Source organism: Lepidochelys olivacea, assembly GCF_965140295.1.
Source record: "Lepidochelys olivacea isolate rLepOli2 genome assembly, chromosome: 8".
NCBI classification, from domain to species: Eukaryota; Metazoa; Chordata; order Testudines; family Cheloniidae; genus Lepidochelys; species Lepidochelys olivacea.
The window spans coordinates 75,047,078-75,063,895 of NC_140418.1; the positions used below are offsets into that span (position 1 = coordinate 75,047,078).

Sequence of the window (16,818 nt, forward strand, 5' to 3'; positions counted from 1 at the left end):
CCAATTAAAAAAATAGCTGATTTAAAAAAAATTGGTAGATACTGATAGTAAGATTAACGTTTTTTACTAATAAAGAACAGAGCTGTAAGCATGAATAGCAGGATGTACTGACTACACCTGTCTTTTCTTTCTGCAAAGCTCCACTTTGTCAGCTGCCAGCTGTTACAGATAACAGCCAGCCAGATGATGTTGTATCAATGGAATATTATTCATCACAAAAAGAGTTCAGATCAGGGAGGGGGAAAAAACCTAGAACTTCTCTATACCATTAACTTCCTGAGAATGGCAACTAGTAGTCACTGAAGGAAAGTTAATAAAGGTCACAAAAAGAAGTTGGAGATTTTTATATTAATATGCAAAATGTGATACTATTTATCACTTTTCTTGCATTATTTATTCAATAAGGATTTTGCAAACAAAGTGAAATATCAAATGTAAAAACACATGAAAGACTTGTTTTAGAACTGCATTGCAATTCCCAAAGACAAAAATATAGTGAGTCAAATTTCAGCCTCAGTTACAACCATGCATTCTCATTCATATTGTGCACCATCGGTGTAAGGGAAGACAGGATTTGCAGTGTGTGTATCAGCATAAATAAAATTAAATGAACTGATGTGAAACTTGTTTGAAATATTAAATGAACAAGCATATGCTTGTTTCCACAGCATATACAACTCTGCCATACTGTAGAGTGATATGTTAAAATGCAATTCTCCTCTGAGAAGTAACTGTAAAAATGACATATGCTGCTATATAACACCTCGGCTTCCTGTGTATTATCAGAGGGTTATCTACTATACGAACATTAATTTGTCTTTAGTCCAGAGACAGGGTCTGAATCTCTAGTCTTGTGTATAACATTCCCTCTGAATATTTTCCTTGCTATATATGTATAACCAATTCAGTTTCCACAGTAATTGTTCTAGAAAAAAATGCAGATTTCAGAATATTCAGCAGATAACGGACAACAGGTCAAATCCTCCCATACTACTTGGCTGCTTCATGCTGATCCAGTGATGCACAGCAGCTGGGAAGCTAGCTTAACCAGGTAGCTGGGAATGTTCTTGTTTCACCATGGCCTGGCCCAGGGCACTGGGGGAATTAGAAGGCCTACGCTCTGTGATCCCCAGGTCTAACTGCAGTATTGCCAACCCCAACACATTAAAAAAGTCATGAGACTGGATTAAATATTAGGTTTAAAAATAATTTTGGGGTTCTATTTATTTGCCTGCTGGTTTCTGAGCCTTTAGGGCTCTTGTTTTCAAACTTTTCGCTGCAACCCATGAGGGCTAGAAACGATTTTTTTTATTTAAAGTTACAATTCTCACCAAATCACATGACTCCAGAAGCTGTACCTTTAAGATACCAAATATTATCATGAAAGTCTCAAGAACTGGCAACACTGAGAATAACTTCTTGGGCAGCCAGGTGCAAGACAGAGCAGGCATTACATTGCTCTAACTCACACTGTAGACCAGACCAGTGTCCAGCCAGGCGCTAAGCAGAGGGAAGCATCAAGATGGCTCAAAGCCATCTTTACTTTCTTCTCCCAGGTCCTATGCCAAGCACAGCTCAGGTAGACCAGAGGATATGGTCCATTGTTTTGTATTAGAAACATAATATAGTCCTATATTAATCAGAACTAAATTAGGATACAACACCTAGATAACCCATTTGTTGTAATTAGTGGTGTAAATATGAATATTATATACATCTCAACGTTTGTAATATTTCATGGCATTTAAAGCCATAACATTTATTTTGGGAGCTGTTCCAAAAGGTTTTCACTTGACTGGTTTATAATTAAGTAATTTGTTAGTTAAATCCCAGAAGAAATAAGGAATCAACAGAAGATGTTTGGATGTGCCCCTCTCCTGTGACTATGGAGGAGCAGGATCAATGGCCTATGCAAGGGGTGGACAATTGGGTGTACTGTGTATAAGGTGTTTTGCTGGGAATGTACATATGACTGGGGGCACAATTACACCAGCCCATAACTAAGTTAGTCTCTAAGGTGCCACTAGTACTCCTTTTCTTTTCAAGTATCAATTTGTTTGCTATAAATAAAATTGCTTCCCAGAAATGTAGCCCCCCCTCCCGCCGATACGTATCACAAAGTCAGACCTAGTTTAAAGGATTCCATTTATTTGAAATCAGTCCCCTCTGCTAACCAGACCAGCAGATCAAAGATACTTCTCACTTCTTATACTCTACTGCTTTTTTCTCCTCCCTTGACTTTGGCCCTCCTTTTATTCCACCTCCCATTCTCAGATCAGCTCCTTATGAATCAAATGTCCTCCCACTCAACTCCTCCTTAAGTCCTATTTTTATGAATCTTTCTTACACTGATCCCCTCACTGATCATACCTTCCTATTTTTTCATATTTCTCAACTTATGCTGGGTGGAGTTAGAACCTGATCCTGCAAACACTTACACATGTGACAGGTTTCAGAGTAGCAGCCGTGTTAGTCTGTGTCCGCAAAAAGAAAAGGAGTACTTGTGGCACCTTAGAGACTTAACAAATTTCTTTGAGCATAATAGTGAAAGTCTCTCCTTGCTACGGCTTGTCAGTACTCTCTGTGAAAGCTATGGAAAAATTCTGGTAAAGATTGATTGATTCAGATATACAGTGTGTCGCAGGTGGAAAAACTACAGTCCAATCCACCTTGGTAAATAACTCATCAATACTTTATAAATGTTCCCCCCTGTACTCAGTTACTATGGAAACTATTTACCATAAAATTGATCATAGTTTAGTTTTAGAACTTTCTAACACAATAATCTGATTATCTACTTTTCAGTCCAATATACAAACCAAACACTTGGAATAATGCAGCTGAGTAAAGAGACAAGCCAGGAATAGACTTGCTGCTACTAAATATGTCCAAACTTAAAAGAAGGATGTGAAAGATAAGCACATCAATATTTTTCTGATTAAACTTCACTGTTTGCAAAACCTCTGCTATTCCAGTCCTGGGCTTCTCAAAGGGTATTTTCTTTAAAAAAAATTCCCCTGCATTACTAATGTTGTCACAGCTCCAATGGTGGTAGCAACAATGAGAGCATTAGTGCAGACAGTCGTCTGGGCAGCCACTGGCTTTTTATGAGCTATTTTCCCTACCCCAACTCATAGTAGGTACACACATTTTGGCCTAAAAGCATTACTATTTCTGTGTAAAAGTTATAGTCCAAACTCTGCTGTTGACCGACTGTGTGACCTCAGGCAAGTGACTTCACTGCTCTATGCCTCAATTTCTCCATCTACAAAATGAGGAGATACTACTAACTCTTGTTTGTAAAGCTACATAAAAGTAGGTATTGTTAAGAGACCAGACTTGTGACAGAATACTAAAAATTATGAAGGCTGGCATTTGGTTGCATTTAACTTACACCTGTCCCTCTAAAAACATTCCCTCATAAACTACTTCCCAGAAACACCCAGTTTTGCTGTGAGTGACTTACATATGTCTCTGGCATCACCAGACAATCTTAAGATATTTATACCTTTTGTTTGTTTGTTTTTTGGAAGGACTGTAGAGAGTATGCATACTAAATGCATTTATTAAATGCAAAATAATACTCTAAGGCCCTAGACCTCCAAGCACTTAAGCACATGCATAACTCTGCTCAGGCTGTAGCCCCATTGCTCACGAGTAGTTCGATGGAAACCAAAGTGACATACATGCTGAAGTGCTTTGCAGGTTCAGGATATAATTGTCCACATATTGGTTAAGTGTGAAAGTATTGGTTCATTATGTCTTCTCCCTGTCCTCCTAAGGCAAATGTCTCCAATTCTTTCCCCCTATATTATTAAATAAGATTTTTCCTTCTGTTTTTACAGAAAACGAATGTGAAACGTTAGGGGTACTTAGTTATTGTAAAACAACATACTACATAAAACAACTGATTACAGAAACAGCAACAGCCCAGTATTTAAACAAAACAAATGTATGCAAATACTTGGGGATGGTGTTAGTTTCAGCTAAACAAAATATACCGTACACTAATTTTAATTGCGTTCATCAAGATAATTCTGTAATCAATTACAATATACAGCTTGAAAATACAAAAAGATAAACTTTTCTCTATCCATTAAAAGTCAGCTTTCATTTTGCAGTAAATTCTGGATCCTTCTACTAATATGAGAGCTTCCCTCTCATCCTCAATTTGCTTGCTCTAATTGCATTCCTTCTGTCAATAAAAGCCACCCACTCTTCTGCATTCCCAACACACTAGAGTGGATCTTCTACATTTCTAATGTTTTGGCCTTATCCCAGTTGCCCAGAGACACCATTTGTATACATCTTCTTGACAATGGCATGTATCCCTTTTCTTCCTCAAAGAGGCAATATTTTCTGCTTGTTTTCAGGAATACAAATGATAAGCACATTTCAAAATGCACCATATACCATGTTACCTGATTTGCTTTCCCATTAATTTAACATTCTTCACTAGGAACATACCACTGTACTGGATCAGATCAGTGGTTCATCTAAACTATTAACATGTCTCAAAAGTAGACTGTATCAGATGAATGAGGTGAAGATAGGAAAACCCTCACAATAGAGAATTCTGGAATAACTTACCAGTAGGTGAAGTCTGTTCCTGACTCCAGGAAATCAGTGGCTGACTTATGTCTTGAAACCTGAGGGTTTGTATTCTACCTGATGTAACAGTGGATGTTTTTATCAATGTACATATCTCATTCTTTTTCTAAATCTACTAATTTCTTAGCCTCTGATACCTTGTAGCAGCAACTTCCACAGCTAATTTTGAGATAGTGCCAAAAAAAATATTTCCTTTTATCAGTTTTAAAGGTTGATTTTAAATTTCATCTGATGTTTCCTTGTTCCTGTATTATCAGAAAATAAATAGGAGCACCCAATTCACCTTCTCTATGGCATTCACTATTTTATATGCCTCTGTAAAAATTAAGCAGTACTAATCTTCTTTCTCCTCTCCACTGAAAGTCTTTTCAGACATCTAATTATTTCTATAGTTTACCTTTGGACAGTGAAGACTGACAATTATCCATCTTCGCACACGCATTAACCATTAAGTGTGTTTAGCTTATACCATCTCCAGGCATCCATATCTGCTGGATGAATCTTAAGCTAAATTTTTTTCAAGGCCATAATTTTTTTTTTTTTAAATATGGCATTTTGCAGCTCTTTGTATTCAGAGACAAATGGATTCTTTCTCCTGTTAGTGTCCACGTACACTGGTGTGGCAACACTATTTGCTATATCAGATCTGCAATTCTCAATTGATGTTAAGACAGAGAGCAAACCAAAATGCCAAGGATTAAGTGTCAGCCTTTTAGATAGCCCCAGCTTAGTACCTACTTCTGTGGGAATTCTACACCACTGTGCACGCACAGGATTCATGTCCCCTGCAGATTTCTTTGCTTTCTTGCAGAAAAAAATGACTTTCTGACAGCAAAGCAAAGCAAAAGGAAGTTGCAGGAGCAGTCATGCACCACTCCCTAGCTGTGCAGGTACATCATTTCAGGCAGCCAGCAGAGAGGTAAATCACTGCAGGGCTTGGTACACCCCAGCCAGAGGCTTCTACCCAGAGCTGGGATCAGCGCTAGTCCCAGCTGGGCTGGAGAGGACAGGACTTCCTCTCCACTGCAAGGAGTGCCTGGGGCTGTGTCAAACCCAGCTCCACAACCTCCCCCAGCTGCAGGAAGCCCAGCACCCTCCCCTCCTTCCTGCCCCTGTCACTCCTCATCTGCCGGGGGAGAGGTCACTGTATGGGGAGCTGCTCCCCCATCCACCCAACCCCTGTGCATCTGGACCTCCCATACCCAGACACCCCCGCCAAGCCTCACCCCGTACACCCAGAACCCCCTAGTCCTCCATACCTGTACCTCAACCCCTGCATCTGGAGCCTCCTTCACACAGACTCCCTGCCTCTGGACCTCCACCCTAACCCCTCCACCAACCACCCTCCACTGAGCTCCCTGCTCTTAAACTCCCACCCTGAATAGCCCCACCTCCCTGCACCACCCTGAGTCCCCACGTCCAGACCCCCATGCCACTGATCCCCAACTAGGTGCACCCAGACCCTCACCCCACCAAGCCTCACTTTCCGAGTACCCAGGCTCCCCTGCCGAACCCCCCGACACTGCTGAGGTCAAACCACCTTCACCTGGAAGCCCCTCCAGAGTCCCACTGCCCCTGCACCTGGAATCCAGCTCCCACCACACTAGACCCCGCATTGAGCTGCCTGCACCCAGATTGTCCCACACAGAATCCTCTCACCTCACACCTGGATCCCCCCACACTGAGTCCCTCCACACTTGAATCCTGCCTGGTTGAACCAGCCTACCCCCACCTGGGGTGCCTGGTGTAGAGGGGCAGAGCCCCAGGGTGTTTCTGGGGCAGGCCCAGGACTTGAGGCTGCAGTCTCACCAATGGGTTTGTGTCCCAGGAGTGGGGGAGCTGCGGAATGATCATCCATCTTCATGCAGCCAGTGGCCTGTGCTCCCCACTGCTATGCTGGAGCCTCTGCATTTATTTATTGACAAATAAAATTTGCAGAATTTTAAGATGTGTGTGCAGAATTTTTAATTTTTTGGCGCAGAATGCCCTCAGGAGTAAGTACCTGAGATCATACTGAGTTTTAGCTCCATCAGTAACAACTGAGAACCATAAGGACTGGCCTAGTAGTGCAGGTCTTCCAAAGTTCTCTGTTATCTTAGGCCTTCTTTACACTCAAAAGTCGTACTGCTTTAACTAAACCAGTATACAACCCCACTAGCGTCAACACAGCTATACCAGCGCAGCTTATTCCAGCTATCGAGGTTTAACTGAATCCTCTAAGGGTTGTACCAATACAACTATCTTAGTTTAAGAAAAAAAAACAAAATAAAAAAAAATCACACCCCTAACTGAAATAGTTATACAGGTATAATGTGTCTGTGCAGACCAGGCTTTCAGCAACCTTTCTGAATTCTCTCAAGCATAGCTTTCAGCCTGCTTCAGAAACAATGGGACAATTCAACACGGATTTACACACTGTGAAATCTCACTCAAATCAGTGGAACTGCACAGGGTATGTCACCAATGAATGGTATGTCGGACCATTCTTTAGAAAGTTTACTGAGATAAAATTAAAGCTCTGAATGTAAAAGATTGTGATAAAAGAAAAAGATACAAGTGTACTTGTCTAACAGATGGCTTATGTTTCATGATAAAAATGTTTGCATTTAATGTATAAAGATTACCTATTAATAAGGAAGCAGGTACATTTTCAAAGGGATGTTTCCATCACAAATAAAGCTAGTACTTTGTAATTCACTCTGTGATGATACATATTACAATTAGGTTTGCTCAGTGGGTGAACCCAAAGTAATTTCAATGCCAAGACTTTATGTCTAAATCCTGTTGCTAACAACTCCACTGAGCTACTAAATATACTGTACTACATGCAACATCATCAACATTTTGCTTTTCTTCAGAATCACCCAGACTACAGTCAACTTACTTCTTTCTTTACAAAGGTGCAGCAAAGACTTTTTGAGTCTTGTGGATGCAAACTTTTTGATTTATTCTTGATTTATTTATTATGCACACTAATGTGTGTGTGGTGCAAGGAGAAGGAAAGTAAAACTAAAAAGTAAACACTCAATTAAATGAATCAAATATATTTTCAATAATTAAAAGTTAAAGTTTCTGAACTATTAATGCCTATGTATTTTATAAGTAAGGCTGGATGGTTTTTCACCTGTGTGTCCAGGGTCAAACTGTGGCATGAGATTCAAAGTGATGTGAAGTGTGTTGACACAACTCTTTCTCCAATGGACAAAAGTCAGCATGACAAAAGTACCTTCCATAATGTGTGTGCTGTCTGTAGGAGAGGGCCAGGGCTGGAGTTGGTGTGAAAACCAGAGCTGCATCTTATTCATACAAAGGGCAGAAATGAGGTGGTGGGGGAAGCACTATAGCTTCCTGGCTATATTTGTGGCTTGTGGATTCAAAATAAAAGGGTGTGTGTGGGGGGAAGCAGGGAATGAACTAAATAAAATGTAAGGTTCCATGAGGTTACTCCCTCCAGAAGGTCCAAAACAGGTGTTTATCAGTGGAAAAAACCCCAGTATTTCTATTGACTTGTGTATTTTCCTCCCATCTAGAATTCTTATGTTATTGGTATTTTGGGTTTTTTAGGGTAGGCATGGAGGAGGGCAAAGTAAAGGCCACTCACAGGACCAAGGACTAGAAAACACTCCACTTCTTTGCGCACAATGCCCACACCCCTCAAAACTAAGGCTGATGGCACTTCTTACACTACCATACGTATATAAACACATGGACTCTTCCCACATAACCTCACAGGTGGAAGACACCTGAAAGGGGGCCATGACCCCAGTCTCCTCCTACATTGGGCAGTAGATGTGGCAGGTATGCAAGACCAATGCTCATCCTATGCAACAAGGGACTCTGGGAAGCATTATATGTTGGTGCTTTCTATTAGTGATGAGGCTAAAGACTATAATTTAGTTTTAAAGTAGTGGTGAACTTTCTCACACTCAGCAAGGTGTGCAGGGTAGTGACTGCACTAGGCAATTACAAAATTACTGTACCACATACATTTCCCAAGTAACTTCTGAATGGTGCTAGGAGGAAGTACAGTATCATGCAGTAAATACTAGGTTTATACTAATAAGCTGAATAAGCAGAATTGAGTATGCTTAGAAAATAAGTGCTAAAACTTGCTGTTTAGCAGAAAACTTAATTTGCACTTTAACATTCATAGAATGATAGGACTGGAAGGGGATGACTTGAGAGGTCATCTAGTCCAGTCCCCTGCACTCATGGCAGGACTAGGTATTATCTAGACATGGGGTTCTCAAACTAGGGGTCAGGACCCCTCAGGGGGTCACGAGGTTATTACATGGGGGGTGTCAGCCTCCACCCCAAACCCCGCTTTGCATCCAGCATTTATAATGTTGTTAAATATATTAAGAAGCGTTTTTAATTCATAAGGAGGGTCGCACTCAGAGGCTTGCTGTGTGAAAGGGGTCACCAGTACAAAAGTTTGAGAACCACTGATCTAGACCATCCCTGACAGGTGTTTGTCTAACCTGCTCTTAAAAACCCTCAATGATGGAGATTCCACAACCTCCCAAGGCAATTTACTGCAGCGCTTAACCACCCTGACAGTTAAGAAATTTTTCCTGATGTCCAACCTAAACCACCCTTGCAGCAATTTAAGCTCCTTGCTTCTTGTCCTATCCTCAGCGGTTAAGAAGAACAATGTTTCTCCCTCCTCCTTGTAACAACCTTTTATGTACTTGAAAACTATCATCATGTCTCCTCTCAGTCTTCTCTTTTTCAGAGTAAACAAACCCAATTTTTTCAATCTTCCTTCATAGGTCACGTTTTCTACACCTTGTGACAAAGTTCTGTCCTTGCCTCCGTGGGTCCCGCGTTTCCTGGCGGATTTCACTAGCCTCAGAGGCTCACTGTGACCCTCCATGTAACCCTTCTCTCTCTAGAGACAAGGGTCACTGTCTACTGAGCCATTTTCATCATAAGCCAGCAAGGGAGGTGAGGAGAAGTTATCCTTCCTTGCACAGTCTCTGTTGTCTCCCAGTCTCAGTGATTAATCAGGGGGCAAAGGGGGGGGGGGGGGGACCCGGGCCCACCCTCTACTCCGGGCTCCAGCCCAGGGACCCTAATAGTATCAGCTATGGTAGCTGACCTTTTAGAAACACGACATGTACAATTCCCTGGGCTACTTCCCCCACAGCAGCCCTCACTTCCTCAAGCTCCACTTCACCCTTACCTCAGGGCCTTCTTCCTTGTGCCTGATATGGTGTGTACTACTCAGTCTCTCCAACAGCGCAACTTCCTCCCACAGCTCCTGACATGCACACCCACCTGACTAACTGGGAGGCTTTTAACTAGTTTCAGCCAGCCCCTGATTGGCTTCAGGTGTCCCAATGAACCTAGCATTCTCCCTGCCTTCTGGAAAGTTCTTAATTGGCCCCAAGTGTCTTAATTGACCTGGAGCAGCTGCCATTTCACTTATCCTGGTACCAGGGATTTGTTTAGCCTGGAGCTAATATATCTATCTCCCACTACTTTTCTATAGCCATCTGGCCTTGCTCTGTCACAACCTTTAATCATTTTTGTTGCTCTTCTCTGGACTTTCTCCAATTTGTCCACATCTTTCCTGTGCCCAAAACTGGACACAATACTCCAGCTGAGGCCTAATAAGCGGGGAGTAGGGTAGAAGAATTACTTCTGGTGTCTTGCTTACAACACTGCTGCTAATACATCCCAGAAGGATGTTTGCTTTTTTGCAATAGTGTTACACTGTTGACTCATATTTAGCTTGTGGTCCACTATGACCCCCAGATCCCTTTCCGCAGGACTCCTTCCTAGGCAGTTGTTCCCCATTTTGTAGATGTGCAACTGATTGTTCCTTCCTAAGTGGAGTACTTTGCATTTGTCCTTATTGAATTTCAGCCTATTTACTTCAAACCATTTCTGAACATTCATGATTTATTAATCAAAAACATGAGAAAAATGGAAGAAAGTATTATCTTGCTTAGTGTAACTTGGGTGAAAGTTGGATTCTTTGCATTTTAAAGTATAAAGTGGAATGAGACCCAAAAAATGACTCTGTAAAGATGGCATTGTGCATCCATAACTTTCATGAACTCCAGATCAGTGATATTCAGACCTCAGTGGTTCAGGAGCCAAATTAGCGATCAACATTACCCAAAAGAGCCACAGAAGCATGAATTCATTGTTTCATTTACTATCTATCTACCAACCACTCTCACAGCAAAATGACGTGACCAAGTATTCTACAATTGGCTAATAACATAGTAAAAGCCTCCTGACTGGTTAGTAACTAAATCACAGAGTGTTTTAATATCATGTGCTGCAAAGACTCATTAAAGAGCCACTTGAGCACACAAGCCTCAGTTTGAGTGTCACTGATTCAGATCAAATGGGCTCATTTTTACAAGTAAAATGAAGATTTTTCTAACTAGTGGTCCTGCAAACTCATCTTGGGATTAGAAAAATATTCAGCTTGTGTTCTATCTGTAATGAAGAAAGACTTTCCAGCTGAAATTTGGCTCAACTATCAACAGAATTGTTAGCCAAAATAGCATCCAGCTGACTCGCTCTAAGGTGTGTTGTCTCTGTTGGGGTAACAGGAATAAAAGCTTATTTTAGTTATTAAACTAAATAGACATAACTGACTATACAGAACTGACAGAAAGGAAGCAGGTCTGTGGAGTAAGAGTGACATTTTTACATTGTTACTTTGCAGAATAAACTCACATCCAATAGATTTTTACAGTCAGTATAAGCCTATTTAATTCTCACATATCAAGAATGCAACATTGAGCATAAACACATGCAACAGAAATTTATGAAAAAGCAAATTCCTCTTGAAACAATTTAGAGAGATTTCTTTATGCCTCTTCTTTCGAGCATTGATATGCTATCAATATTGTTTGTGAAGTAAAAACAAGCACTTGTATCCAGATTCTTCAGTCCCTGCATTGTCATCTCTGAGACTAAACCTCTAGAGTACATCTCCACATGACACATTTACCTAAAGTGGCTGCACATGTCTAACGTAGGCTTTTGTTTAGTGATCATGGTCGTTTTGAGTTTGTTTAAATACAGAGTCCTAATGCTTACCCACTAATCCCAGGACGTTTTGAAATGCTCTCAAGCTTTTAGAGGGAAAAACTGTTGCATGGACTTTGCAGATGAAACTGACCACAGTTCACTGGAACCAGCCAGTTCAGATAAATAAAATGAAAGCAGACATTTCTTGAGAATATCTTGAAAGCTTTTCCATTAGACCGTATCAGGGGTATACAATCTTCCCTACCTTCCGATCCCCTCTTTCTTTAAATACTGTGTGTATAAATATATTTATCTGCTTCATTTGATATCAAAGATCTTTGGGGGAAAAGATATATCTTCCAGTACTTTGTTTTATACTGCATTATATCACAGATATTACTATATCATCAAATTTAAACCCTAAACATTCCTAAAAGGAGAGATTGCAAACCACCACCACTGAACTTACTAGAACTAATTAGCAAGCAAATAAAGCATTTGGTCTGTGCATCATTTTAAAGTTGTTCCTGCTCCATGCCTTGCTTAGATGCAGAATTCAGTAATATTTGGGTATAGCCTCTTCACTGGATGTCAAAGGGCAGTCTAGGAAAGCACAGTATATAATAATATGGCAAATGAGAATGTATTGAACAGATAGATAGAAATGCCTCAGGTTAGGTTTTCATTAAGGGCTCAGACTGGACATTCATTTTTGATATCATGATCATTTGGACTGTCTTAATCTGGATGTTCTCTGGACAGGTAGCTCTACTACCTTAATAGACTATACTTTATACATAAAGAAAACCAATGTATTACACACACACCTTGCTAAGGAAATGAAGGAAAATTTTGTGCCATGGTAATATAAACTATTAAGCAGTAATCACATCCTCCTAAATTTGAGACATCACTAATGGTAACAGTAACCTTGGCCAGCAGCAAAGCAGGGAGTTCACAGACACAAAAGTATCCAGGGTACTCTGAAAATGCCCTGGGAAGTTTTCTCAATATCATTCTCCAGCACATGACACCATATATGACAAGAAAGTGATGAGTCATGGTATCTGTGCCTAAGGAGAGGGGTGCAAGCAAAGTTTGACACAGTTGCTACCTTTTTAGGAAACAAAACACTTTGGGTCCTCAAATCAGAGAGAGGCTACTTGTTTGTCATGTCTCCTTGAATTGGAAAAAATGAAACAGGTGGATTATTATGATGCGTCGCCCTCAAATCCCATTGCTCACTCCTTCATTCTAGCTCATGTTCTTATCCCCTCTGATCCCCCAGGTTATTCGTACATTAGAAGCTTCCATCATATCACCTTTCAGCCAAGCTGGGGAGATGTGCAATTAGCTTCTTTTCAAGTTGTTGCTTATGCTACCCCATTGTTTGACTCTAGGAATAACACAGCCACTACCTGTCCCTGGGGCCGGATCGTGCCCTGTTGATACTTGCACATGCAGAAGAGGCCCGCCATATACAGATCTCCCTCTGTCAAAGAGGCAAGTGAAAGTGGTTTCAGACATCTCTTGACCCAGACCCCACAGAAAGCTCTTTGTGGGGTCCATGGTGACCATCAGTCTGCTGTTGACAAGCATCATCCCCCTATAGACCTCATGAAATTTTCAGGAGAGTTAATCCAGCCTAAAGCTTTTCCGTGGAGACCCTCCATACCATGGAATACCTCTTCAGGAGCAGGAACAGCCTGGGGAACAGCACTAGCAGGGAGCTGGGTTGGGAGCTCAGGAGCAGATGTATAGATCCTCCATATGGATGTTCCTGGCCTCCACTAGATTTCCCAGAGTTCCACATGAATTTCCAAAAAGCCATGGTTCTGAAGGCTGAACTCCCTTTTCTTTCCAGAAGTGAATAAATACTCTCCCTCCAGATAGAGGAAATTCTTCAAGTTTTCCTCCCCTCTCTGCACTCATGTCTCCACTAGAGGAGGTAACTGGGCTATTGTTTAGAAACCAAAGACCATCACTTCTGTAATGAACCTGGTGCCCATTCTGGCTTCCACTGCAGCCAATGGAAGCTTTATCCTTGCTTTCACCGGAATAAGATTAAGACAATTCTGAAGCCTTTGTCTCATGACTGGGCCCTTAGAAAGCAGAAGTAAGACAGCTCCTATTCTGAGCCTGTGACTTTGTAGAAAAAAGACTGCTCGCTACTACTGCATCTTTAGCTTAGCTACATTTTAAAGCAACTGTAAAACTGCAATTACGTTTGTAAACACTTTTAGCTCATTATTAATACTGTGTGTAGCAGATGACCAAAGACACACATTTTACTTGTGAACAAAATAGTCATTTCACTGAATATAAAGAAACTGCCTGAAAAATTCATAAGATCTGTTTCACAAATTACCAATTCAACCATAAGAGTGTATAGTAAAAATGACAAAAGATTTGTTCTTACAGTTGATAAAAAATTTATACCAAGGCATTCAAGTAAAGTTACTTTCTGTGTTCTGATTTAATGAATCATTTGAGCAGTATCTGGCTGGGTGACACAGATGTAGGGCTCGCTGAAGCCTACTCTAATGCCTACTGGTATAGCCTTCCTTGGGACAGTAAAGCCAGAACAATGTGTCAGACTGAAGTAATATCAAATAAAGTAAGTGCAGTACTGGGGACGCTATGAGGTTGGCCCACAACACTGCTTGACCTGTGAATGTCTGGTAAGTACTTCTCTGTCCTACAGGCTCCAGTGACCCAGGAAGCCCAAAAGAAGAAGCAGCAGTGCGGTAATAAACAGTCTCTGCAATAAGATTTTTTCAACTTGAATTACAAGATTGCAAGACATACAAAGATTGCTTGATGGTTTTAACCCTACTGAAAGGAAGAGTCTGACACTGTGTGAAACCACCAGTGATTTCTTAAAAGGTGAACTAATGTTAAATGTTTAATATGAATTTGTGAAAAGAACTGCCTGTTTTAGAACACTGAAACCTCTACATTTTGCCTTTATTTAACTTTAAACCTGTCCACTAATTTGGACAATAAAAATGGGAAAGTTACTTCATGTATATGACTATAGTTTGCGTTGTTTATGACTTCAGAATTATGTTGAAGGAGTATGTAAAATCAGGCTTACGATTAAGAAAAAAAACTGTTGAAGACCAGATCTCACCACATGCAAACTAAAATAATGTAGGAATCTAGACATTTTAGTATTTAAATCTTACACAATAAAACTATTCTAAGTATGTTTAAATGCAGATTGGGGACATTTAATTAAATATCCCAGTCCGAATGTGTCTGAATAAGTTATGGCTTCAAAATGAGAATTTTTCTATCTCAAAACACAAGTTTATTCAACAGTGTGTTGAAAAGTAATTAAAGTATATAATTTTTTTAATGTACTGCCTATTTTCAAATAAAAACAGGTGAATTCCTGCTGCTGAGAAAAATTAATTCTTTAAGAAAGGCAATAACATCCTAAAATTACTATGTAATAGAAAGTATCCTTTAGTATTTTCCACTGTGTTCTCGTTCATTCTAAAAGTTTTTCCAAATTAGTCTATTATTGACTAAGTAATATCTATTAGAATGCACAAAGGCTACTTTTTACAGGTTACACAACAGATAACTGGATCAAAATATAACAAAGCTTCTGCTGTAAAGTACTATATATCAGAGAGAAAATGAATGTTTTGGAAAAATGAGTGAAAAGAGAAGTATTGCTTAAAAAAACCCCACAACACTGACCTGAAGTCTGTAGGATTTAGTATTTTTTAAGCAAGCTGTAATTTTTCAAATGATTATTTGTTATTGAAAGCCTGACAGCTACAAAACTGCTGGCAAAATAAACACTGTCGAATTTATGTGAATATATCTGTGTATAGTGCCTAGCATAGTTGTTAATCAGATTTAAAGAAAAACACCCTGATATTTGATATAATTTTTCTAATCCTTAGAATTAGAACACCTCTTGATAAAGGTCATATCCGTTATTTAGAATAATTGCAGTACTTACGCTGATAACAACACAACAGCAATTAGGGTCCATTCCGGCATTTTGTGAATAATATTTGTATTTGTTAACCTGAAAAACAATAAGGGCAACATCAAAAATGTTATGTTTTAGAACACAAATAAAATCAGAACAGTTGAAACTTACTGTTAAGCAAGAATAAGGGGCTGGATTTTAAGGCCGATTTTGAGAAATGTTGAGTACCTGCAAGACCCACTGAATTGTGTGCAAGTATATTAATATTCAAGTATCCTTAAAAGAAGATTTTCAACCTCCTTCCTATTTATAGACACCCACAATGAGATCAGATTTTGTTACAGCAGTGTTAAAGCATAGTAAATCTATGGAATTCAGTGGAATTTCTCCAGATTTACATTGGCGTAGCTAATATCAGAATCTAGTTCGTTATATTTTTAACAATATTGCACAATACCTACATATTTTAAATTTTTGGCCTTCATCACCCTCTTATATCAGCACCTCTCAAATAGTAAGAACACCCCTCTTTCTTTTCTGCATCTATTGTAAGAGCTTGAAAGATAGCAGAATTCCCCCTCTCACTCACTCATGGCTCCTATGCATGAGTGGTCGGGGGGGGGTGGGGGGGGAGAAGAAGCTAAGTCAAAGAAACAGAATTTGTATTTATTTCAGAATTCAGAGAGGTCCAAGGTCATTTTTATTTCCAGCGAGAGAGAGTTCAGAAGCCTAGGTCCCATACCAGCAAAAGTTCTGTCTCCTGTACTCCATATCTCCCTTTACTGATCAAGCTTCATGTTTCACATCTAGAAACTAACTACCCTTGAGCCAAAATGATGATTTTCTCTGCCTGGTGCCCACACTAGGGTATATATTTTATAAAGTATGGCTCCACTCGGAATAGAGAATCTGAAAAAATGGCACACTTAAGGCTTGTCTATACTGCAGGCTAAACTGGCGCCACTGCGATTGACGTCAATTTAATGGGTCTGGTGAAGACACGATGAGTTGATGGGAGAGCACTCCACCTCACCAAGGGGTGGAAGGTAAGTCGGTAGGAAAGCATCTCCTGCCGACATAGCGTGGTGTAGACACTGCATTAGGTCGATGTACACTGCATCGCTCAGGTGCGTGATTGTTTCACACCTGAGTGACGTAACTTACATTGACCTAAGCAGCAGGGTAGACCAGGATACTTTCTTTCTTGCATCTCATTGATTTTCATACCAAATGTGCTCACTTTACAAGACAAAGTAATT

General features: G+C 40.1%; 1 protein-coding gene across 3 annotated transcripts in view; it reads right to left on the minus strand.

Annotated features, from left to right (window-relative positions):
* Positions 1 to 16,818, minus strand: part of RPAP2 (RNA polymerase II associated protein 2) — a gene marked incomplete at its 3' end in the record, with an annotated part of 70,415 nt that overhangs the window by 13,870 nt on the left and 39,727 nt on the right. For all 3 annotated transcript variants that reach the window (XM_084635754.1, XM_084635755.1, XM_084635753.1), the window contains exon 11: positions 15,587 to 15,655. In XM_084635754.1, coding sequence (XP_084491880.1) covers positions 15,587 to 15,655 — 69 coding nt within the window. The remainder of the gene's footprint in view (positions 1 to 15,586; positions 15,656 to 16,818) is intronic.